The sequence below is a fragment of the Chionomys nivalis genome, chromosome 4 (genome assembly GCF_950005125.1).
Source record: "Chionomys nivalis chromosome 4, mChiNiv1.1, whole genome shotgun sequence".
NCBI classification, from domain to species: domain Eukaryota; kingdom Metazoa; phylum Chordata; class Mammalia; order Rodentia; family Cricetidae; genus Chionomys; species Chionomys nivalis.
In genome coordinates, this window is record NC_080089.1 from 77049053 (window position 1) to 77074190 (window position 25138).

Here is a 25138-nt window from a genome sequence, read left to right on the forward strand (position 1 = left end):
GAGGGTTAGCAGTGGTTCGTGGCGGGCGAGGCTGATGGGCCTACTGTGTGCAGCCCTCCGCGTGGCCAGGCTGCCCGCCGCACTCAACCCGCCTGGTTTAGGTCCTGAGGACACCCCAGGCAGGAAGGAGCAGACGTTAGCTCCAAATGTTTAAACCTGAATTTGGAGTTGAGTCCCTGAGGCGATCCTAATCGGACGCTAGGGAACTGTAGTTTAGGCCGCCTGGGACACTGGGGGCCCCGTCGGAATGCGAAGAGTAGTAGCAGTCATTGCACCCTACAGAATCAGGACCGAAGAAAACAGACGCTCGTGCGAGCAGCCGGAGAGTGGGACCAGCCAACGCTAAGCAGGTCGTCGAACTACAGATCCCATAATACTACGGAGGAAGGACGTGCCTTTCCTAGGCCTGAAACCCGATTCCTGAAGGGGAGAGGACGACGCAACGAGGCACGCCGGGATTTGTAGTCGGCTATACCACGTTGAGCCGGAACTTACACTCACCCACCCCCAGCCCTGTGCCACTTCTTAAAGCCCAAACATCCGATTCCACGTCAATAGGAGGCACTTGGATTGCACGTTTTAGAACTTTTTCACCCACCGACATATGCTAGCAAAACTTACGGGCTTCGTAGCCTTGCACAGACATTTAGACAACATTTATTGAGTTTCTGTAAGTGTCAGGACCTAACCACCAGGACGCTACATTCATCCGACTTCACAGAATTTAAACTTTTATTGTGCTACTTTATTCTGGAGCTCATAAATGAAGTACGTCTTCGGCAAAGAAATGGAGGTAAAAGGGAAGGGGTACAACTTGGTTACAGTAAGAAATTGCAAGTCCTATGTGTGTTGTTCGTTTAGTTTGTCATCCACCGAGTCCAGTTAGTGTTGCCTGCTGGAATATTGCCCGATCTTGTTGACTTGATTTTGTAGGAACAATCATAACTGCGGTGGGTTAATGACAACTATCATGTCGTGTCCAGAAAGCAGCATTTCCGAGCACTCCTCCCGATCCCAAGGGTTCTCACATTCTCTCCACTCCATCTTCTTTAATGTTCCTGGAGCTGGGGAATGGATATAGATGTCCCATTTAGTGCCAAGCACTGACACTTATTCTCCCCAGGTTTTTGGTTTGGGTTTTTGGTTTTTCGAGAAAGGGTTTCTCTGTGGTGTATCGCTGACCATCCTGCCACGCCGTAGTCCAGGCTGGCCTCGAACTCAGAGATCCGCCTGCCTCTGCCTCCAGAGTGCTGGGATTAAAAGCGTGTACCACCGTTTTGTAAATATGGAATCCACCTCTACATGGAGACTGTCCTTGTCTCCTGCATTAAGAATTAATCTAGTGGGATAGGTCAGACACTTGGCTAAGGGAACACCCCAAGGAAGATGGGTTCATAAGATAATGTAATTTTCCTTCCCAGAATTTCCATCTCTGGTACATTCTCTGGAAGACAGCATAGCATGTTCACCTGGGTCTGTCTGTTCAGGTCTACCTGAACACTTTTCTTTTCTTTTTCTTTAAGATTGTGGCCAGAACCTAAGCATGCTTTTAAACTCTCTAAGGCTCTGAGCTTCCTTGCTCCTTTCTCCAGAGTTACCCTTCCTGTCATGTGACTGCAGACACCATCCATACCTGCTGGTCTGCTCTGTTCTCTTTCTCCTGTGGGTTCAGGGTTTACAGCCTGCCAACCCTAGGCTTTTCCTTGTTCTTGAGCTTCTGCTTGTGTTCATTTTTAAGTTCTTTTATTAATGACTCTGCTTGTAGGACTCAGCCAACCATGATAAGCTTAACAGAAACAGATCACCCAAAGGAAGTTCTTTTCTTCCAACCATTACCACCGGCCAGTGTAGGACCCAGCCAAGATAAGCTTTATAGAGGTCTGAGTTTCAGTAGTTTTCTTTGAGGCAATACCTGGTTGCAGGAAGGACCACATTAACTAAGATTACCCAGGCACCACCCAAGAACAGACTGTCCAAAGGAAATTCCTAATGTTATACTGTTGTAGATAGGATCACTGCCAGCACACACTCACCAGGACACCCCTAGACAAATGTCAGCCAATCAGGGGTCCCAAACCTTAAAAATCCCTCACCCCCACCTTTACTACTATAAAAACTCAACTCTAACTGAGCTCGGGGCTCTCCAATTATTCCAGTACATTGGACACACGGAGAGACCAAGTTTGCAAACTTGTATAAAATAAAGGCTCTTTGCTTTTACGTACTGGACTCGGTTTCCTTGTTGGTTTTTGGGGAACTTCATGGATCTGGGCATAACACTGCTCAGACTTCCCAAGATTTCTTTCCTGCCTTTTAATTCCTTTTTTAATTTTTTTTTCCAGACAGGATTTCTCTGTGTAACAACCCTGGCTATTCTGGAACTCACTCTGTAGACCAGGCTGGCTTTGAGCTCACAGAGTTTCGCTTGCCTCTGCCTCCGGACTGCTGGAATTAAAGGCATGTGCCACCATACATGGCTAATTCCCTTTTTAAGGCACACGCCTTTAATCCCAGCACTTGGGAGGCAGAGGCAGGCGGATCTCTGTGAGTTTGAGGCCAGCCTGGTCTACAAGAGCTAGTTCCAGGACAGGAACCAAAAACTACGGAGAAACCCTGTCTCGAAAAATTAAAAAAAAAAAAAAGAAACATTATTTCATCAAACTTTGCCGGGCAGAAGATACTTCCCTGACTAGGTAAGGTTGAGAGTAGTGCTAGTCTCTGGGTATAAACAAATACTGAAAAGGCAGTTTAACAGCATGTCCATTTCGTAAAGCAACAGTCATGGGTTTCCTCCATAGAACCTATAACCTCCTAAGCCATAGACTTTTGACAAGTCTTACTATAACAAACATGAATTCCTTCCTGTGTAGCAGGTCTCAGCCAATCAGAAAGCAGTTGATTTTACCTGTGCCTCTATTGCACCAGTGGACACATCTTGCCTAAATCCTATGTTTTATAAAGGTCCTCTCTTGTGGATGTTTTTATTTGTTCATTAAGTTAGCCACCTATTAAAACTACCTTTCTATTCAATGTAGGCCAAAAATTCAATAGTTCTCTTTGTTTTTAAGGGGACTCAAAATTTAGGTCTTCCAAGAAATTTTTTCTCCTAATTATCTGTTTAAAATAGGTTCTAAATTAAAAGTGGGGGGTATAACAAAAGAGATTGGAATTTTTTTAAAGATCAGTTTTCAAAGGAAAAAAGATGTGAGATAGTTTCAGAAGTAGTCGGTTTCATTGAAAAGTGTTGAATGGTCAAGGTAGGCTGACCAGCTAACACAGATGTTTCCTGCTCTCCTAACAAGTTAACGAAATAGTAAAGCTTAATAAAATAAATATTTGTGAAGAGAAATTGCGTACCTGCTTTATTGAAGCGCTGTTTGCTTCATAGTGAGAGAGCCTGTTTTATTAAAGCACAGTTATAACTCACAGCAGCTGTTCGATTTTAGTTGGGCTATCCAGGAGCCCTCATCACTGGTTTTTATTATCTCAACATGTATTTACAGGGTTATCATTTCCTGAGGGCCAGAATTACTAATCCAAGCTAGTTAGTAACCCAGTGGGCCTCTGCCAAAAGTAGACCAAGGTAGTTCCTGTATTTGCAAGGTAGACTGGCTTGGCCCATTAAATTATACTAAAACTTAATCATTTTAGTTACTTTTAAAATTGCCCTTTATGGACACCATATGACTAGTTAGGCTCTTTGTCTTACATTCACTGATGATGATCTGTGATTTTTCACTTGCCGTGTAGGTTGGCTGTCATAGAAGTAAGCAAAGAGGTAGATAAATGTTGGCAGAAGCCTACGGGAACTTGACTGTCTTGTAGGCTTCTTCAACAGAAACAGACGCAGTAAGTGCTTGCAGCTTTAGTAAATTCGGGGTAAGTTAGTAATGAAAGGAAATTGTTATGGTGATGAGCTGGGGATTATTTTATTTTTAAGACAAGCTCTGGTGTAGCCGAGTTGGCTTTGTATGCTTGATCTTTCTGCTTCCACCATCTCCGTGTCAAGGTCAAGCCCAAACTGGGAGAGTTAAACTCACAAAAGATCAATGGTGGAAAACGGCTACTGTGGCAAAATAGTGTTCTTTAGAACGGTGTGGGTCTCCAGACTAGCAGCATCTACCCCAGGAACTAGCCTTTTAAGGGTACCTCTGTGAAACAATGAACCCCAGGGGCAGGGGGAGAGGGGTGGTTTGGGGCTTTCAAAGTGCTTCAGGGTCATCCTTTTAAGATGATTTCAGGTAACGTCTACAGTATTAGTTATTTATTTTCGGATTTTTGAGGCAGGATCTCTTTATATCGTCCCGGCTATCCTGGAACACACTATGTAGACCAAACTGACCTAGAATTCACATAGACCTGCCTGCCTTTATCCCCCGCCCCCCCGTGCATGTAAATACTGTTTTCCGATGGTTTCCGGTGACACCTGTGAAAGGGTCGTGGGTCCCCTCCTCCCCCCAGGAGTCCCAGCTCTCAGGTTGAGAACTGCTGGAAATAGTGTTAGATTTCCTACAGCTGCGTGGGAAGGAGAGCAAGCGCAGATTGCAACTGGATGGTTTCCCACGTGGAAAGGTATCCACCCGATCATTCAAACTTAAGTTAAAACAATGCTAAAAGCGGTTTTCTACGGTGGTTAAATACAGACACCAAAATTCGTTGTGAGTATACAATTTAATCGCAAGCAGGAAAATGTTTTCAGCAGGGTTCCCCATCTTTGGGTGTACCGGTTCAGCCTGCCTGGCAGGTGGTGAGTCTGCAGCTCCAAGGTGGGCTCTTTGGAGCCCGGGAGCTCAGCGCTGCCCTCTGCCGAGCGTCCGGAAGATGGTGGCGGTGCAGGGCTGCGCGGGGCCAGCGAGGGGAGCTGCAGGGCAGCTTTTCCAGGGAAAGCGGCCGGTCGTCCCCACTAGAAGCCACTCTCTGTCTTTTGTTTGTTTTGCTACCGGAGGCCGCGGAGCAGCGGGTGCCTGCTGGATGCCACGCGCTGCCGGGTGTGGATTTGCCGGGCTCGCCCGCTCGGATCCCACTACCCTTGCCTGCCGGGCCGCTCGAGTGCACGCGCCGCCAGGCTGCAAACGCCGCCAGTAAGTGGGGCTGGGGCTGGAGGGCTGCGCCGCGACCTGTCGCTGGGTGTTGGGCGGTACCGGCTGACCCGAGCTAACTCACCGCCTGGAAGGCTAGGGACTGCGGCTTTCTCCGTGGACCTCGCCGTCCTGTGGATCTCGTCTCTGCCGAGAAAACTCCCGACCCCGGGGCTCTTGATGGGTGTGTTTACCTTTCCGTCTGAAGAAGCTGAGCATCCTAGCCGACTTGAAACCCCTCGCGGGTGGGGGGGAATCCGGGTGGGGATGCGGGTGGGTCGGTGCTGATGACTTGGGCTTACCATTTCCCTAACTAGGCCCGTGGCAGCCGCACAGGGGTCTGAGCAAGAACACTCAACACTTACTCGGAACCATTTTCCCCCAGATTTCCTTCTACTCTGATTTCTTTACTACCACTCGAACGTCTCAGACGTTTGGAAAAAGATATTGAAAGGTTTTTTTTTGTTGTTGTTGTTGTTTTTTTCAGAGCAACCATTTATTTTGTGGTGTTAACCTTTTAAAAGTTTGACACTAGCATTTATGGCTTGTACAGGGGGTAAAATTAATGCGTCTATCTGCAGAGGAGGATATTCGCTTCCACTTCTTACTCAAGAGTAGCTTTTACTAAGCTGAAGACAGTCTACCCTGGACTTTGCACACTGGACTAGATCTCTGAGCTATTGACAGTTCTGTTTTATAAATGTGGCCCCGGCGCTCTTTGTAGTAAGAGGAGTTTAATGACAGTTTTCATCGCACCCATTTCCTGGTGAGTCGGGGCTTCGGGTGTGTCCCAGGAATGCATGGTGCCCTTACATCATACAAATCTAAAAGAGCTTTAGATTAGTGTGGTCAGCATATACGTTATTTGAGAAATCTTTGTACTGACTATATACATGACTGTTCCAGGAGTTAATGTATGCATAAATATGCAAATCTGAAATAGTTTCTGAACAAAAAAAGCACTACAGTCTGGTGGATTCTTTAAGGCCTTCCTAAGGGCCTGGGATTATAGAACACTGGGAAGTCAGAGTAGAACTCAGGACAGTGATGGGAGTTTTTGGTTTTTCTAGACAGGGTTTCTCCGTGTAGCCATGGCTATCCTAGAACTCGCTTTGTAGACCAGGCTGGCCTCGAACTCACAGAGATCCTCCTGCCTCTGCCTCCCTAGTGCTGAGATTAAAGATCTGCCTGCCTCTGCCTCCCTAGTGCTGGGATTAGAGATCCTCCTGCCTCTGCCTCCCTGTTTTCAAATGGCATCCTGGGTCAGCCCCTGCCTCAGAGGTGCAAGCTTACAGTGGCCCCAAACACTTTCTGCTCTTCCCTTTCTACTTTGCCTTATCCCTTTCTTCGGTCATACTGGTGACTGGGTGGGAAGAGGGCAGCCTCAATTCTCAGTGAGACCAACCAGTTTCTGATAACGGAGGAGTGTGCTGTAGGGTCCATGGAGCCGGCCTGAGTAGGCAGACTCCTGCCATGCTTGCCAAGGGAACTGAGCGTTTATACCAGTGACAAAGAAACCCGTCTCTCTTACTGAAGTTTCTTCCCTGTTACAGAGTGAGGAGCTCGCCATCTGGAGTTCTGCTGACTGGCTGTTCAACCCCACCAAAGCCCTTTTCAGAGTTGCGCTGTTCTCTTTCCCCCCTCTTGCTTTTTAAGGTCCCAGTAACACTGAGGATTGTTTCAACTTCCAAGCATTTGAACTATCTTTAACCATTTCTCCGTCATCCTTGGTGTCAGTGAGTCATCAAGACCTTCGAAATGTGTTTCATATAGATCCTTCTCTACAGCTAATCTAATCCTGCCCTTCCCTTCCTGAAGCTTGGGACACTGGAATCACCTCCCCGCTAGCGCCCCACGCCTGTTCGTAAGCCCTCATTGAATGTTTGCCCAGGGAGTGAATGAATGAGAAGCTTCCTTCTCTGTTCTCTTCGTTGTTCTGTTGCCCTTGTCTATGTTTTTCACGTAATGACTTTGTTATAGTTTTCCTGGCCTAGCAGCCTTTAGTTATCTCTGCCATTTGTTATCTTAGTTCTACGCTAGTCCATCTGATATTTCAGGGCCTTTCATCTGGGCCCCATCCTTCGTATCTAAATTCTTTTTTTTTTTTTAGTGTCTTACTGTGGGGGCCTGACTCCGTCACCCAAGTGTCACTATCATATTACTCTCTATAACCACACTCATTTGGGCAAATAGTACCCATCCCTGGGGGAGGATACCGTTTTGTGTGTTTGTAAATATGCTCATGTGTGTGTGCAGACACATGTATGTGTAGATGTGTATGGCCAGAGGTCAACATTGAGGGTCTCACTGGTTCAGTTAGATGACAAGCGGTGCACCTCTGTGCCTGGTTTTGCTTTATGTGTGGTGCTGGGGATCGAACTGGGGTCTTCTTGCTTGCACAGCCAGGTCTTCATCAACTCCCCAGTCCCGTGAGTCCTAGTTTTTTAATTACTCATTTTTCCTCCTTTTCTTTACTTTGTTCGCTTGCCTGTCATTATATTGCTCTCTAGTTAGTTTAGTTTAATTTTTTAAGTCTTTGAGACATAGAACCTTATTTTATGCACGGCAGTCTGTCCTTGTGGTTTTAAAGTCAGGAAAAATTACGGTTGGGCTTGATTTATTTTTCAGTCACATGGCTATGTTGAATTCTTCCAGCATTACACTTCTTTTCAAGCCAGTTGTAATGTGAAGACGGTCTACAGTGCCTACTCAGTAATGGTTGCCCAGGCTCTGCTTATCCCTTCACAGTGCCTGGCAGAGTCCTAAACAAACATTTGGTAGGTTTGTAGTAGACATTTCATAGTCAAGCCTAGAGGAGGACCACGCTAACCTTGCAGTGAATCTTACCCTTATTGAAAATGCTGGAGATTACATTATTCCTGGCTACAGCTCTGCTTCTGGGATCTGTTGCTATTTTTCCTTCTGAACCTTGCCAGGAATATTTCTGCCTTTAAAAAGAAAAAATCAGCAACCTCTTCTACTTCATTTTGTGGGATCTTGTCAAGTTAAAAATATACCTATCCAATGTATTTATCTGCTTGTGAAAGATGTATGATTATATATATTTGTCTCTTTATATTTATTTGTTTTGATTTTTGAGACAGAGGCTGTGGTGGTTTGAATGGAAATGGCCCCCATAGGCTCATAGGGAGTGGCACTCTTGGGAGGTGTGGCCTTGCTGGAGTAGGAGTGGTCTTGTTGGAGGAAGTGTGTCACTGGGGGTGGGTTTTGAGGTTTCAGAAACTCAAACCAGGCTCAGTGTCAGGCTCACTTCCTGTTGCCTGCCAATCCAGATGTAGAACTCTCAGCTACCTCTCTAGCACCACATCTGCCCACATGTTGCCTTGCTTCACACCATGACGACAGTGGACTAAACCTCTGAACTGTAAGCCAGCCCCAGTTAAGTGTTTTCCTTAAAACAGCTGCCATGGTCATGGAGTCTCTTCACAGCAATAGAAACCCTAACTAAGACACAGTCTTGTTCTCTAGGGAGCCAGGTGAGCCCTCAGCCTCCCAAGTGTTGGGATTGAAAGTGTGAGCCATCACCCAGCTTTAACTATGTGTGTTTAGGCAAGACTACTTACTGGGTGGTTTCTGGACACACTTCTGGGTATGGTGACCATTGTAGTTTCCCCTCTGTTGCTGCGATAGAACACACTGACTAAAAGCAGCTTAGAGGAGGAGGATTTATTCTCCCTTACGGCTTGCTGTCCATCATTGAAGGGAGTCAGGTGGGAACTTGAAGCAGAAACCATGGAGGAACACCGGTTGCTGACTGGCTCACAGTTCATATTTGCCGAGCTTTCTAATGCAGCCCAGGACCACCTGCTCAGGATACGGTGCCACCCAAAGTGGGCAGGGCCCTCCCATATCAAAAGTCAAGACAGTCCCCCCAGATTAATTTAGGCAGTCCTTCGATTGATGTTCCCTTTTCAGGTGGCTCTAGGCTGTGTCAGATTGACTAGGACAGTGACCTTTCCATACAAGCTGTTGTGTAGACTGAGAAACAGTATCTCACTTAACTGTTCATTCTTCATTAGCATTCTTTGAAGGCATGTTAGCTTTTAACAATTAAATTAAATTTATTTACTAATTTATTTATTTTTATGTTAGGGTCTCCTTGTGTAGTTCTGGAACTTGCTATGTAGCCAGACTAGCCTTGAACTCACAGAGATCTACCTGTTTCTACCTTCTGAGTTCTGAAATTAAAGGCATGCAGCACCACTACACCTGGCTCCATGGCCGTCTTTTTTTTAAAGCAGGATCTTTGTGTTCAGGCTTGTTTCGGCCTCAAGGCAGACCTGCCTTAGCCTCTTGAGTGCTGACATTTCAGATATAAGATGCCACACCTGGCCTGGGCATGGCATCCTGTGACTAGGGTGTTAGACTCTGGCTGGACCTTAGTGTTTATAGATGATATGGTTGACTAAGAGTGTGCAGAGGTATGTGCTGGATGATAGACACATTATTCTGAGATCGTAGGGGAACCATGCCCTTACTTATTTACCTTTGGACTTCAACGCTAACTTCCTTGTCAAAGTACACATGTTCTGGCCAGGTATGGTGGCTCATGTCTGTAATACCACCACTCAAGGAGCTGAGGCATGTAGATTTCTGTGCTTGAGATCAACCTAGACTACACAGTGAGTTTTAGGCCAGGCTGGGCTATAGAGTGAGATCCTGTCTCTGACAAAACCCCGGCATCTTATTTTGTAAAATGACTTTGGTGAAGCAACCAATTTCTAGGGCAAATTGCATTAAAATCCTGGGGAAATATTGTGAGAAGAAATTGAAGCTGCCTGTACTTGAAGCCCAGGAAGTAAAAGAAGCAGGTCAGACTGTACCGGAGATGGTAACTTCAATGCTGTGGCACCCTGCTCCTCTCTGCTCAGCCTGAGCTACCTGCCAGTGAGAGGAATGGAGCCCTATTGAACAGTTCAGGGAAATGTTCAGCCCAAGCTGAACCCTATGTTCCTAATTTCCCCATGAAGCTACTGAAGTGTCTTTCGTCCTCTTTGAAAGGTGGACTCTTCACAGGAAGGGTAACTCACGAGCTCACTGTGCAGATCTGTGAAATCAGGTGAGGGTTCAGGATTAGAAAAGAATTCGCAAGCCTTTTACAGAGGTTGCATGAGCATTTGATGCACCTTTCGTAGATGAAAGGCTGTTCACTTTCACACCTTAAAAGTGTGCCACTCTGAAGATGGCAAAGGTTTGACGTGGAGTCTCTGACCTCTCCTGCAAAGTCGTGGTACTGAATGGTCTTCAAGTTTACATACAGAAAGACTTTCCAGTTTTCTTGTGTTAATCCCAGAGGTGCCAAAAGAAGACTACCAACCCAAATCATCATACCAAATTAAGTAAAGCAAGCTTTTCCATTTATCTACATGGGCTGCCTCCCCCAAAAAGGATTCAAGAGGTTGGCATTGGATATGGGCAAGAGAAGGATTTTTATAGCTCATATTATAAAATATTTAATACTTTAAATAGCTTTTCAGCTTCCTATCCTCAGTTTTTAAGATGGAATGGGCACAGTAGTGCTTCATATTTCATTTGATTCTTTCCCCTATTGGTAGAGGACTTCTGTGGCCACGGCAGTCTAGCGGTGGCTGAGGGTATGTGAGAAGCACACATTCAAAACATGTTGGTTTTATTTTTATTTTATCATATTTATATTTATTTAAGACATTCTCATTCTTTAGCCTGTGCTGGCCCTGGAACTTGTCATGTTGTCTAGACTGGCCTCAAGCTCATAGTGAGCCTGAACTGCCTCTCAGTACTGGGGTTACCATACCCAGCAGAAACATATATTTTTTTTTAGAGTGAAGATTATTATAAGTAGTTTTGTAATGTAATGTTTATAGGCATAGCATAACACAGGATGAAGTGCTGCTAATATGGCGGCCATAGAGACCACATTAAAATGTAATGTTCACAAGCAGGAAAGATGGCTCAGCAGTTAAAGGCACTGGTCCCTTGAGCAGAGGGCCCAGGTTTGATTCCCAGCACCCACGTGGTGGTTCACAGTTATCTATAACTAAAGTTCTGGGGGATCTAATATACTCTTCTGACCTTCCTGGGCACCAGGCACACACCTAGGAGACATGCATACATGCAGGTGAAACACTCATCCACATGAAGTAAATAAATCTAAAACTTAAAAAGTAATAAAAAATGTAATTCTTCAGAACTAAGTTGAAGGGTTACAATATCCAGTTACCTACATGACCATACCATCTCTAACCAAAACAACAAAAATCTGATGTTTCAAAATGTGAAACTTTTTTAAACTATTTTTATTTTGTGTACATTGGTGTTTTGCCTGCATGTATGTCTGTGTGAGGGTGTCCAACCCCCTGCAATTAGAGTTACAGACAGTTGTGAATTGCCATATGGGTGCTGGTTATTAAACCCAGGTCTTTCGGAAGAACAGTCAGTGCTCTTAACCACTGAGCTATCTCTCCTCTCCAGCCCCCAAATGTGAAACTTTTTAAGCTCCAACATAACACCCACAGTTGAACTTGTGCAGCAAACTACGCCTGTTCTACACGCTACATGCTACACTACAGTTTGCAGAGAGAGAGAAAGAGAGAGAGAGGGAGGTCATCCTTGAAACAAGAATGCCACCTTTATTGTGTTCCAGGACAGCTTATATAGGGATCCTTAACTGATAGCCACGCCCCAGCCAAACCCACCAGAAACCACTCCCCTGCCATCAGGAACTCCTGAGGGTCTCGTGCTCAGAGCAGCTGAAATCACAGGAAAACAAGTTGTTTTGCTCAGAGCAGCTGCAAGCATAACAAGTTGTCTACAGGAAATTCAGGGTCTGGGGGTCCACAGCCGCCAACAAACTTGTATGATTTTCACAGCTGATTCTTTAATAGAGTGTGGTTGAAATGCAGACATAATAAAAATACTCTATGAAATTACCCTCTTAACTGTGCCTGTGAGCTGTGGTCTACATTTAAAGTATATACAAATATTATGTATATACAAATATTCCAAAATACTATGCTTCTTCATAGACTTGTAGTTCACAAAAATGATGGTTAATTCTTCCGTCTTTTTGGATTATTTTTCTTAAAAAGTAAGTATTAGAAAATGATTTCAGATGAAGCTGAAGGAAAAGAAAACAAGATCTATCAAGATATCCATGTAAAATTACTGCAACAATTTTAGAAGGGCCCATATTTTGAGTCCTAATGTGGTTGACCCATTTTTCCAGAAAGGGGGCTGGGAGAAATAGTGTTGGGAGTGCCTAATGAAGCAGGGAGATCACCTAGTTGGAGTGACACTTCACAGGTCTGTGAAGTGCTCAACAGCACACTGCTTTGGTGGCTCTTCTGTGTCCCCAGCTGCCTGCCAGATCCCGGTACTAGGGATGCAATTGTGATTATGCTAAAACCTCCACCCTCCTGGTGGAATCTGGGGATGACTATATTTTAGTAAATGTGGCCTTGTAAAATGTTTATATGGCGAGTGTTTCTATTTACATGGGGATTTCCTGTTTGGGGGGTTAGGAAACTATGGCCTGGGAAGCAGGTCCTGCCGTCCGCCTGTTTTTGTGAATAAAGTTGTGGTGGACTGCAACCATGTCATTTGTGACCGCTCCTCTCCTCCAGTGACAGGTGAGCAAGGGGTGTGGAGCCTTGGAGCCTCAAGTATTACTGATCCTTCACAGAAAATGTTTACTGGTCCCCACTCTTTTCTTATTTTCATATTAAGCTGCCATTTTATCCTTAATGTGTTTTAGTGAAGGATCGTAAACTGAGTTAAATGTTTTGGAATTCCAACTTGACAAGATTTAGACTCACCATGGAAATATGCCACTAGCAAAGTCTGTGGATGCATTTCCAGAAACTTAGCAGGGAAGACCCACCCTTAATGTGGGTGGTGCCGTCCTAAGGCTGGAGTCCCAGACTGGATAAAAGTGAGAAGAGGGCTGGGCATTGGCTGTGTCTCTTCCTGCTTCCCTCCAAGGATACCATGTGACCACTTGCTTCCTTCTGCCATGATTTCCCCATCTGACAGCCGCACCTTCAAACTGAGCCTAAAAGAACTCTTTCTTCACAGTTCCCGGGCGCAGAAGAAGGCAAGCGGATAATGGGTTTCCTCTTCTCCCGTGCAGTCAGTGCAGGGGCCGGAGGTGTCTTTAGTGCTCTCCCTTGTCCAGGTGCAGGCAAGCCAAGTCCTCCGGAAAGAAGTTTCGGTCAGTCTCACAGCTACTACCCCTAGCAGGAAAAAGTAGCTGTCCAGAGTCAAAATGCTCATAAGATTTGTTTAAGTGTATACAGGTGGAAGAATTAGGTCCTGGGAGAGAAACAGAAAAGATGTGGACTGTTTTTCGGCAGCTTATAAAAGAACTTCACAGTATTAAGTTACTCAGAAAGTTGTTCCAGATTTGAACTAGGAACCAGAAAGTAATTAGAAACCCATAAGTGCAGTGCACTTCGGAAGGCCCGTGAGAAGGGTCATTAGGGGCTTGCACACAAGCAGACTTAACTGTGGGGCAGGGGAAAGCAACAGAACCTCGGCAGAAAACCGCCAAGGCTGTGAGCTCCTTTCGGAGCTGGAAAGTGTAAGTGGCTTTGGAGATGACAGCTAGAAATCCCCAGTCTGTACATAAGCTTATATTTCTATGTAACTGTGACACTGACTCCTTGACCATCAAAATAAAGAATGGACTAGAGTTGCGCTGTCCCAGGCCTGGTGTCCAGACTGTGAATGAGCATGCTACACGGCCATGAACAGAGAGAGGAGGGAACTGGGGCAGGCACAGGAAGGTTTGCGCCAATGTCACCTCGCTAGGAAAATGCTAACGTTTATTTCAAACATTTGCCAGAACTCTTTGAAAGAAAGCCTTTTTCTGTTTAGATAGAGCATTACCCAAATACAAAAGGCTCCCCAAACAGCATGGAAGAACCTCCCTGTGACTGGAGGCCTAAGAGGCCTGCAGCTCCAACCGCCCTGTGCTGTTCACTCTTCTTCCGCTTTAGAACTTCAAAATGCTTCCAGAGAGCTCAAACGACTACCTGATCTTTGTTTTGGCCATGAAGAAACAGACACGCTGCGAGTTTTCTGTGCCCAAGGAGTGACAGAAAATAAATAGTGAAGTCTAAACTTCAAATTTGGACCAGCCTTCAAGAACCTGCTGTGTGCAAAAGGAGTGTACACTATGAAAGCACAAAGGTTAGAGAGGTGTGGGCTGCACCCTGCAGAGGACTGTCCTCTGGCACTCACCACAGGGTAGGGGCTAGCACAGATGAGGACAGGCTGCTATATGACACTTTGAGCAAGGATCCTTAGCTGTGTCTGTCCATGGGACAGGACAGGAGGTCCAAAATGGATGCATGAGTCGATCTGGGCAAGACGAGGCAGTTCTTGGAGCCTTCTTTGCCACCTTGCTTCAGTCAAATACATTATAACAAAGGCAGAACTGCCCAATGCGAGCTGGGCAGTGGTGGTGGTGCATGTCTTTAATCCCAGCACTAGGGAGGCAGAGACAGGCCGATCTTTATGAGTTCGAAGCCAGTCTGGTCTACAGAGGAGGGTCCAGGACAGGCTCCAAAGCTACAGAGAAACCCTGTCTCAAGAAACCAAAAAAAAAAAAAAAAGGGGGGGGGTGGAGAGATGGCTCAGTGGTTAAGAGCATTGCCTGCTCTTCCAAAGGTCCTGAGTTCAATTCCCAGCAACCACATGGTGGCTCACAACCATCTGTAATGAGGTGCCCTCTTCTGGCCTTCAGGCATACACACAGACAGAATATTGTGTACATAATAAATAAATATTTAAAAAAAAAACAAAAGCACAGTAACCATCTCTATTGTACAGCAATGTGGATACACAAATACGGATTGCCTCACAACTGTGGAAAAGGCCATCATTGGTCTTTTAAGCAAACTGTAAGGAACGCAGCCATTGAAGCTGCCCTCTGCTTTCAGCTGAGATCCCAGTGAATCGTAGGTAAATGTGAAGAGGAGTAGGGAAACTTGACTCAGAGTTCAGGTTCCATAACAAAGATACCAACTAGTGCTGTGGCTTCTTTTGGTTGTTTTGAAACAGGGTCTCATGTATATCAGACTAGTTTCAAACTCAGGTGGTCAAGGATGACCTTGAACTTCAGAACATCCGGCCACCACTTTAGGAATGCCAGGATTACAGGCGCGCACCGCCACAGTCAGTTTATGCTGTACTGGGGATTGAACCCACAACACAGGAATCTTTAAGGATCCCACCCAAGGGAAATTGCGTGTAAAAATATTCCGGGATGAAGAAGGGAACCCTCCGTTTTGGCCAGCTAGTTCTCCAGGCATCTCTGATTGCTATCAGAGTAAATTCTGGACATTTCTTACTGAAGCTTTGTGTTGTATTTATGTCATGTGTTCTTTCAAAATGAAAACACACAGTAGGTTCAAGCACAAAGAAAACCTCAGGCAAGTAGACAGTAACCTGCATGTGACTACAGCCTCTTCAATCCTTATGACTGTTATGGCTTAAAAAGAAAGTGGCTCCTGAGCTCAAGGCTTGGTCCCCAGCTAGTGGATGCAATCCTTGAGAGCTGGTTGGGTCCCGAGGGTTCTGACCTAACCAGTGGGTTTGTGATTTGACAGCAGCATTGGGTGGTGATGGGAACCTTCAGAGGTCATGCTAGCTGAGGAAGTGGATCACTGAGGATGTGTCCCCTAGGTTCCCACTGTATCTCTTTCCGTCAGCCCCAAGTACAACTTTGCTTTAATGGTGCATTCATTGTTTGACTCAAAGGATACATGGCAGATGATAACTATGCATACATCCAATTATGCATACATCCAACTATGCATACATCCAACATAAATCATAAGCTTAAAACATTAAGATATTTTTGTGGGTTATTTGGTTGGATTTTTTTTGGTGACTTGATTGTGTGTTTCTTGAGTGTGAGCTTTGTAGATAACATGTTAAAGGTCGGACATGCCTGATAGCGCATCCTTTGTCATAATGTTCGACTTTTCTACAGTTCAGAAACAACAAAGGCCGCCAACTGTGGGTTGAACCAAAACGTATCATTTCTCCTTTTAAGTTGTTTGTGCCAAGTATTTTTTCACAGTGATGACAAACTGACCCAATAATAATGCTGAATGAAAGTCGGTTCATTGCCTTCCTGCCAGTGCAGCCTTGCCCTGCTGGATCTGGAGCACCTTCACCTGTTCTTGGTAGAAGAGTGAGTTCAGCATCAAGGACATTTAGTTAGGTCATCCAGCATCAAGGACATTTAGTTAGGTCATCCATCAAGACTCAAAGGCAGGTATGTTCGGGGAGTGTATGGCAGCCCTGCTGGTTGCAAACAGGACTGAGCTCCTTTCTTTCTGTTCAGCCTTCACAGATGAGGTCTCATCTTTGCATTGACGTCTCCAGTACAGCACAGCTTTATACAACCGCGATCGAGACAATTCTCAGGCCGCTTCTCGGTCACCGGTCTCATTCCGACTACAGCCCTCCTGCCGTCACCCACTCACTTCCCTTTTGATACCATGTGCTGGGGCTGTCATCCCATCTCTAAATTGTTTTTTTAGTAGGAAGTGCCGTGTCTTTGCTGGGTTTAAATTAAAGCCTGGGACTAGAGCAGGTGGCTTCTAGACCTGAATCTGCTGAACTGGCATAAAATCAGGGGCCTATAAGCTAAGGAAGGGTAAAGTTGCTGTTGAGTGGGCCAGCTACAGCATCAGCCAGAACACCCTCTCTTCCTCTTCGTGTTGTCTGTCAGTCACCCCATTGTGTCCCAGAGTAACTGAGCATCCTCTCCCTGTTTGAACAATCCTGATCTCAGATGTTTAACCTCTTCTTGCTTGGATATGCTTAGAATTGATTTTTACTTGGCTTTCTGCGTGGTGCTTTATTTTTTAAGTATGGAAAGTAATTAAGGTTGGAGAAGGAACCGGCTGCCTGTGGTGAGTGGCTCTGTTCTCAGGATCCATACAGGATGCAACTAACCTTTTCTCTAACACTGTTTCTGCATACTTGAGAAAATTTTATGGCTCCCCAACCTCCTGTGCCTCCAGCAATCTGTGCTCTGATTGAGGACCCTCACTGTGTTCTTTAATGCATCTCTTTAAAGTTTGGCATCTAGAAGTGAACAGCAGTTCAGCTTGGTTTGAGCCCAGCATTGCTGTGTTGCGCAACCCAGTAGACACCATTCCTGTTGTGTTTTATGTAAATGAAATGCCATGAAATCTCGAAATATATCAGCTTAGTCTGAGTATTATGTTTCTAAATTAGGTTCCACTAGTGTGCTCTCTCAGGGGGAAGGTGGAACTTTTAGAAAGCTATCTACAGTTGCCCAGTGAGCATGTCCAATGGTTGTTTGGTTTTAGGGGTGGTTTTGTTGGTTTTTGTTAGTTTGTTTGATAGTTAGTTTGCAGTTCAATAAGGATCAAACCTAGGCCATGTGCAAGTAGACACATGCTGTGCCACTGAGCTACATCCTTAGTTGACAAGTATTCTGTAGAGCTCAATTTCAGCACCCTAGGTAGTAAGACTTTTAAAAAATAAATCTCTTTCCATCGTCCAAATAACATAATCATATATTCCACATCCCAAACTGTGTCTACTCGTGTTTCTGATTAAGTCGGGTCAATTGCCTTTGTTTAAGCCTCTGTCGTGTGTCACTCAACCATGGCAGTGGCCCCTACTTTCTGCCTTTGCTTTCTCTGCCCTAACTACTATTCAGTCTCTGGGGGAATCTTCCACTTGTGTTTCTCTGAAAGACTCTAGAGGTTTCCCTCTGCAGGATAAAGACTAAAGCTCCTATATGATACACAACCCTCTTCATAAGTGGGCCCCACTCTGAGGTGCTAGTTCCCTCCACTGCCCTTGCCTTCCATGCGCCATAGCTCTCCCTGGAGAACTTTTAAAACTATCAAAGCTGGTTCCCACTCAACCTGCTCCTTAGGGGTGGGCCAGCAAAATTTGACTAGAATTGTACATGGTCAATTTGACATCAGTGCGTGAAGAGGCACTAGATTAATCTGTCATACGATCATTATGTAATTACTTGACATGCCAGCATACAAAGCTTCTACCCTGACACAGTGTCAGTCAGATCTTGTCACAATAATTGATTTTTGTTTCTTGATAATAATGACAAATTGTAACAAGGAGGAATTGCTAGGGAGTTTGTGTGTTGGATGAATTAGTGTGTCCTTTTCTTAGCGATCCAGAAAGGCATTGTTGCAGTTATCCAATTTACGTGGATAAGGAAATAGCAGTGCATTAACTGCAAAGCAAAGGCTTTTGTTAATAATTGGTAGTATAAGGCCATTGCAAAAAGAGAAGCGGAGGTGCCCACACAGCGCTGTAATATAATCATTAGTAAGCTTTAGTCAACACAATTCATCAAGGAGGTGGAAAAGCGTGAGAGGATTTAGAGGTGAGTGTCAGAGATAATTAAGGAATGGAAAATGGGTCCTATGAGGGAAGCTGTGCAGTAAAGGCCGCAGGAAGCCAAGCAACACTTGATTACTAACTTTCTGTGCATACACACTTTCATGACACGGTTTCTTCCGAACACTAAACATGTAGAGATTAGCTTGAATAGCAGCATGCAAGATTGGGTGGAGAGGAAGAAAAGTATCTAATGAACTAGAAAACAACAGTAACAGCAAAAATACAGCCTGGTCATAGCAGTCCCCTAGTTTTAAAGAGCAACAACTTACCATTTTCTAAAGAACAGAGCAGATGTAACCTAAATAAGTAATAAATGTTTATTTATGGGGCTGGTAGAATGGCTCAGCAGGTAAGGGTACTTGCAAAAGCACAAGCCTGGTGATCTGAGTTTGATCCCAGGAACCCACCCACATAAGGGCAGAAGAACTGACGCCACAAAGTCGTCCTCTGACCTCCACACTCACGCCACGCCACATCTACCCACTTCCCCAACATTGTGCCCTTCCAAATACACAGCACGCACAAAGACACAAATAATAATAAAAACTTAAAACTATGGTGTGGGGGGAGGAAAAGAGGAGTGGGGATAGGGGGAGGGGACTGGGGGAGGGGGCAATATTTGGGAGGAGGGGAGGGAAATGGGAAACGGGGAGCAGGTGGAAATTTTAATTAAAAAAGAATAAAAATAATAATAATAAAAAAAAGAAAGAAAACTTAAAACTAAAGAATGTAGTTCATTAGCTCAGTGATTCTTGACAAATCAGAGCTCCAGTGAGTTGTGTTGTTGTTTGCTTTTGTTGTTGTTTGTTTGGTGAGTGGGTGGGTGTGCTGGTTGGTTGGTTTCTGGAAGATGACATACAGTGGTGTCTTGGGAGTCTAAATCCACTGCGGAAGGAGCGATGGGTGCCCATAGAAAGTAAGCACACTGCAAAGTAGATGAGGGTGACCGTGGTGAAGGAGGGGCCAGGCGTGGCACCGCTGCTGTTTCTTGGCTGTGGCCAGATGTTCTTTGCATCAGCTTGAAGCAAGTCCTCGATGCAAATAGTCCATGATATGATGATCATACATGGAAGAATGAGGGAGTCTGGAAAGGTCATACTAAGAAAATATGTGTTCATATGTTTTAAATTATGATAAACTGTTCAGTGTGGTCTATGTGCCTTTTTAAAAGATCCCCTCTTTCTACCTCTTTGAGGAGAAGCGTTTAAACTTTTAAGCTGTAGAAATGTTAGATTTACAGAAAAGCTACAGGAACACGTGGAAGCTCCCAAACCTACCTCCCCTTGCTGGCATTATATTGTGTTTGTGTTTACATTCCTTCATGTCTACAGAAAATGCACATCTCTGTGTGTCGAAGATATTTAATACTTGATAAAGTAGCCCAGCTGTGCTTAGCCAGGAGAAGGTGGGCAAGCCTAAAGGACAGCATTGGTAGGCTAGGGATATCAGATGCATTTTCAATTCACATTATTTTCAGCTTACGGTGGCTTTATAAGGACATAATCCCATATGAAACTGCAATCACATCCATCATTGTCCTTTATCTCCAGATCTTTCTGTGTATTTTCCAGTAATAACACAAGTGCTATTACTGAGCTCAGCATAGGCATCCACTTCAATAAATTTAAGACAGATACAATATTTATCTAATTTACTTGCATTTATCTGGTTGCTTCCATTGACTGGATAATGTCTTTTTATACAGCATTTTCTTCTTTTTCAGAGTAGAATCCAGCCGAAGCTATGTTTATAAGCATGGGCAGCTGAGAAGATACAGCCCAGTGAGTAAAGAGTTTGCTGTACAAGCATGAGGACTTCAGTTTGTGTCCTTAGCACCCATATATAAAGCCTGGGTGTGCAGATCCCAGTGCTAGGAAAGGAAGAAATGCAGAGAAATGGATCCTAGAGTTCGCTGTTTAGCCAGTGTAGCCAAAACATTGAGCTCCAGGCTCAGTGAGGGACCCTGTCTCAAAGAAACAAGGTGGAGAAAGGTAAAGGAAGATAGCTAGAGTTGACCTCTGATCTTCATGAGTGCATGCGCAGGTCAGTGCACCTATGCCCACATGCAAACACCACACACGCACACATGCACACGCACACACGTATCCACACACATGCAAAGGTATCTGGGGTTCTCCAGAATGAAATGCTGAAATTATGCCTTTAGGTTACCCATTTTTCCTTCTCTATCCTAAGTTTAAATCCTCGCTGTTCCTCATGCTGCTGGCATTCCTGTTCTCCATACAACTTTCCTTCATGACTCAGTTTATTTGCTTTTCTTATTGCCTCTTAAGCCCAATTGGAACGAACCCATCTGGAAACGAAGCCAACTAACCCTGCTCCATATTCCCTCCCAAATAACCGGTACTCTTGAAATACCACCCCCCTCATTCCTTACCATGGTTAAGATCTTTGAAAAAAGGGCCCTTATTTACAAATATTTATTAATATTTATGTGCTTTATGCATATGTATCAGCCAGCAGCGAACACTTCACTGTAAAGAATAGCACAAAGAAGCTAGGGAATCTGATCCTGAAGGGCAGGAAGAAACAAAATGCCCTTGCAGGGGGAAGGAATGGAGTGGGAGTGGGCTGAGCTGGAGCGCTACGTGCTCTCTCAGTTGTGTGATATGAGTAGGGAAGTCGGGATTGCTGGTATATTTCCCAAGAAGTCTTAAGAGATGCACAACTTTTTACAAGAACACAGTCCAGGTTTATTTTTTTATTGTTGTTTCTTAGTGTTGAGCTTATCTTAGACATAGAAAATTTGCAAACAATAGTAAAGTATTAGAAACCTCCATTGCTGTCCTTCTCTGAAGAGCTTATCTTGGATCCTGTGTTTGAATTTAGCTGTCTCAGCTCCATAATTGCCTGTAACCTTACAGTTTCTCGGTCTGCTCCTGTCTTATGATCTGGACTCTTTGGAATGCTACTGGCCAGTTGATTGTAGACTATACTGTGTCCCTCATTTGGGGTCTGCATGTTGTTTCTTCATGATTAAATTGACTCAGATTCTGCTTTTATTTTGTGTCATTTTGGTTTTTTGAGACAAGGCTTCTCTGTCTAACAGCCCTGGCTGTGCCGGAACTCGCTTTGTAGACCAGGCTGGTCTCAAACTCACAGAGATCACCTGCCTCTGCCTCCCGAGTGCTGGGATTAAAAGTGTGCTCCCCCACACCCAGCATTCTTAAGAGAATACTGTAGACTGCATTTTTAAGCACACTGACTGGTGTTGTGCCTTTCTCGTGCATTGCATCTAGAATTTATTAATCACATCTCATTAGTGAGGATATTGAAATTACCTTTGGCACAAGGATATTTGGGGATATTTTGTTTTGTTTTATTTCAAGATAGCCTCACTGTGTAGCTCTGGCTAACTTGGAAATCCCTTTTTACACCAGGATGGTCTCAAACTCACAAGAGATCCGCCCCCTTCTTGCTTGAATATGCCACTACCAGCAGCTAAGGAGACATTTTTGGTTTGTTTTTGGGGTTTGGTTGGGGGGGGGTTGTTACTGTTTTGTTGCTATTGTTTAGTTTTGTTTTTTGGATTTCTTTCTGTAAAGTTATGCCCTTCCTAGTAGTTAACCAGTATATTTGAGATTACACAATGTCTTCTTTGACCCACCCATTAGTTTCTTCGTGTATCAGTGAGCCTTGGCAACTATAAACAAGTCTTACTCTGGTATTTACTTAGTTGTACATTTCTTCTTACCCCCTTTCATTTTCCATTTATTGATTGGAATTCTTTAGGAAGGAGAAGCTGCATAGACAGGAGTTAGATACAGAAAGGCATGCCCTTCAGTCATCTTCTATCCTTTGAATCTTCACAGTACTAGTTTAACAGCCATAGTATACCTTTACTGTTTTTATTAAGTGTTTATGTTCTGAGTGTTTGACTAAGACCATTGTGATCACCTGGGTTACAAAGCTTCTTTATTATAGGCAGACCGAACAACTCGATTATGTGTTTTGAGAAAAAAAATCAATGATGTTATTTAAAAAAAAACCCTACAACAATGGGTAGCACTGAAGTTGTTATATAGCTTCTATATAGGCCTTGAATAATTCATTTTCTGTTTAGCTTCCAATCATCTAAAAGAAAAATATCGAGCTGTTGATGCTTAGCTACAAATAGTTCACGAGGCACATGTCAGTTTCCTTCTGCAGTGTGACACTGGCTTCCTCGCGTCTGTATGTTTACACTGTATGTTTACATTGTAGCTGGTGTGCAGAGAACGTGTTTAGCATGGGTTCTCTTAGTTCAGCAGCCCTCAAGCACCATAGTTATGCAGTTTTACCAGAGAAGCACCTAATTGGAGCTAATTCATTTCGTCAATTTCAAAACATACTATCTCTAATTTTATGAAGGTACTTATTTGTATTTGAAAGGGAGTATGTAAGCCAGGAGTTGACAGCTTTTTCTCTGACTCCAGAACATAACTACTCTCAGCTATACAATGTCAGAAATACTCAGTTCTGCTATTGTGGATAGAGATAACAAGCAAATGTATATATGCTTTGTCTCAATAAAACTTTATTTAAATGAAGGAATGACATTCTAGTGACTACAGTTCACTAACCATTGTTTTAGACTACAAAAGTATGCAGATCCAAAACATTCATTAGCATCTGACCTAATCCTCCATGTTTTCCTACAGGCAGAAGACTGACCTTTGAAAATATGTATTTAGGAGATAATCACGTTCTATTGAATACCCTGTGCTGGTGCTGCCATCGAAAAATCTGGTTACAGTCTGGGGAGGCCTGCTACTGCTGCAGGACTGGACCATCTCGGCCCTGAGATGAGTGTCCTGACAGAGCAGGCGCACCATGAATAGATACACAACGATCAAGCAGCTTGGGGATGGGACCTACGGTTCTGTCCTGCTGGGAAGAAGCATTGAGTCTGGAGAACTGATCGCCATTAAAAAGTAAGTTCCTTCTTCACTCTTGTGACTCATGGTCAGTTCTACCTATCATATTGATTTCAGCTCTGTTCTGTCTGTTCCCGGTCTTTGAAACATTTCTAAAGGGGAATGGACGGGAGCCATAAACAAGAACGTTAGGTGATGATTCTAAAGTCGTAAAGAAACTGTACGACATCTGATGAGGTGTAATAAGTTCATTTTACAGAAGAGGAAATGTGTTTATCTGGTACCTGCTGTCTGTGTCATTTATACTTAGTTTTTGCAGCCAGAGTTCAGACCTGTTGCGTTAGTTACCTGTGACCATAAAGCAATTCACTCCAAACTTGTAGATTAGAGCAACATACACACCTTCTATCTCAGTTTCTGTGGGTCAGCACAACTTAGCAGAGTTATCTGTCCAAAGTCTCTTCTGAGGCTGCAATCAAAATGGTGCTCAAAACTATGGTGTTATTGGCAGCTGGGCGGGGAAAGGCTCTGCTTCCAAGCTCACTCCTGTGACTTTAGGTTGCAGTTAGAACCTTGTACATTGTTGACCTGAGGGTTCTCTGCTAGTTGTCAGCCGGAGGCTGCCTCTTAGTCCTGTGCCATGTGGACTGCTCCAAAGAGTAGTTCACAATACGGTGATATAGGCAGTAGGAAAGCAATAAGGGGCTGAGAGATGGCTCAGCAGTTAAGAACTCTTATTCCAGCCGGGCGATGGTGGCACGCGCCTTTAATTCCAGCACTTGGGAGGCAAAGGTGCAGGTGGATCTCTGCGAGTTCGAGGCCAGCCTGGACTACAAGAGCTAGTTCCAGTACAGGCTCCAAAGCTACAGAGAAACCTTGTCTCCAAAAAAACAAAAGAAAAAAGGACTCTTATTCCTCTTATAGTGGATTGGAGTTCAGCCCCAGCTGAACTACACAGTTCAACAACCTGTAACTCCAGTTCCAAGAGAGCTGATACTCTTTTTTGGTTTCTGTGACCACTTTCACACACATACTACACATAGTGCCCTATTATACATATATACATTAATAAATCATTTTTTTTTCTTTTAAGAAAAAGTCTTATATGGAAGTCAGATCTTTTTATTTTTACAAATCAATCATAGAAATGACTTCCACTCAAAATGATGTGCCCTTACTGGCCAGAAGCGAGTTATTGAAGGAGAAAGGGTATGCACAGTTATAAATAGACCAAGATAGAGGTCTTTGGGGACCAAATTAGAGTCTGCCTGCTGGGCACTAAGTCCTGTAACCATTTAAGAATCATTCTTACATCCAAACTGAACTAACATCCAGCATAGCACGTTCCACTTTTATTCCAGACTGTTTATCCTTTTTATCTTTGTTTTGTTTTGTTTCTATGAGACAGTCTTGCTCTGTGGTCTAGGCTGGCTTTGAATCCACACTCTTCTGCCTTGCCTCCCACGCACAGGTTATAGAAGTGTAGTGTTCCTTATGACTCTGGTTTCCCTATCTCCAGCAGCTCAAAGCCTGAGTTCTCTTGACTTCGCTTCCACTCATTGCTGACCTTCACTCATCCAGTCCTGTCAATTGTACTAAATATCCATCTGGTCTACCAACTCCATTCCTACTAGAACCTCACTTCCAACCTATTACCATCTACCATCCAACTACCAGGTCCTCTATAGGGCTCTTGGCTTCCAGTCATGTCACTGCTCATACCAAACTGAAAAGACAGTTCATTAAAACCACTAGTGTTAA

At 44.2% G+C, this 25138-nt stretch overlaps 2 protein-coding genes across 6 annotated transcripts in view; both read left to right on the forward strand.

The window, feature by feature from the left end:
* Window positions 1–669: 669 nt before the first annotated feature.
* LOC130873973 (uncharacterized) lies at window positions 670–23304 on the forward strand. 5 transcript variants are annotated; one of them, XM_057769039.1, is made up of 3 exons: window positions 757–793; window positions 20224–20281; window positions 23162–23304. In XM_057769039.1, exon 3 carries the CDS (start codon window positions 23185–23187, stop codon window positions 23302–23304), a length of 120 nt encoding a protein of 39 aa, XP_057625022.1. In that variant the 5' UTR covers window positions 757–793; window positions 20224–20281; window positions 23162–23184. The 5 variants fall into 5 exon arrangements, with proteins under 5 accessions (XP_057625020.1, XP_057625023.1, XP_057625022.1 ...); XM_057769038.1 differs by lacking the exon at window positions 757–793 and adding an exon at window positions 4892–5081; XM_057769037.1 differs by lacking the exon at window positions 20224–20281 and having other exon boundaries at window positions 670–793.
* Cilk1 (ciliogenesis associated kinase 1) overlaps window positions 23296–25138 on the forward strand; it is a 42633-nt gene continuing 40790 nt past the window's right edge. The window contains exon 1 of the mRNA XM_057769032.1: window positions 23296–23434. Within this exon, the coding sequence (XP_057625015.1) occupies window positions 23334–23434 (101 nt within the window). The 5' untranslated portion in view covers window positions 23296–23333. The remainder of the gene's footprint in view (window positions 23435–25138) is intronic.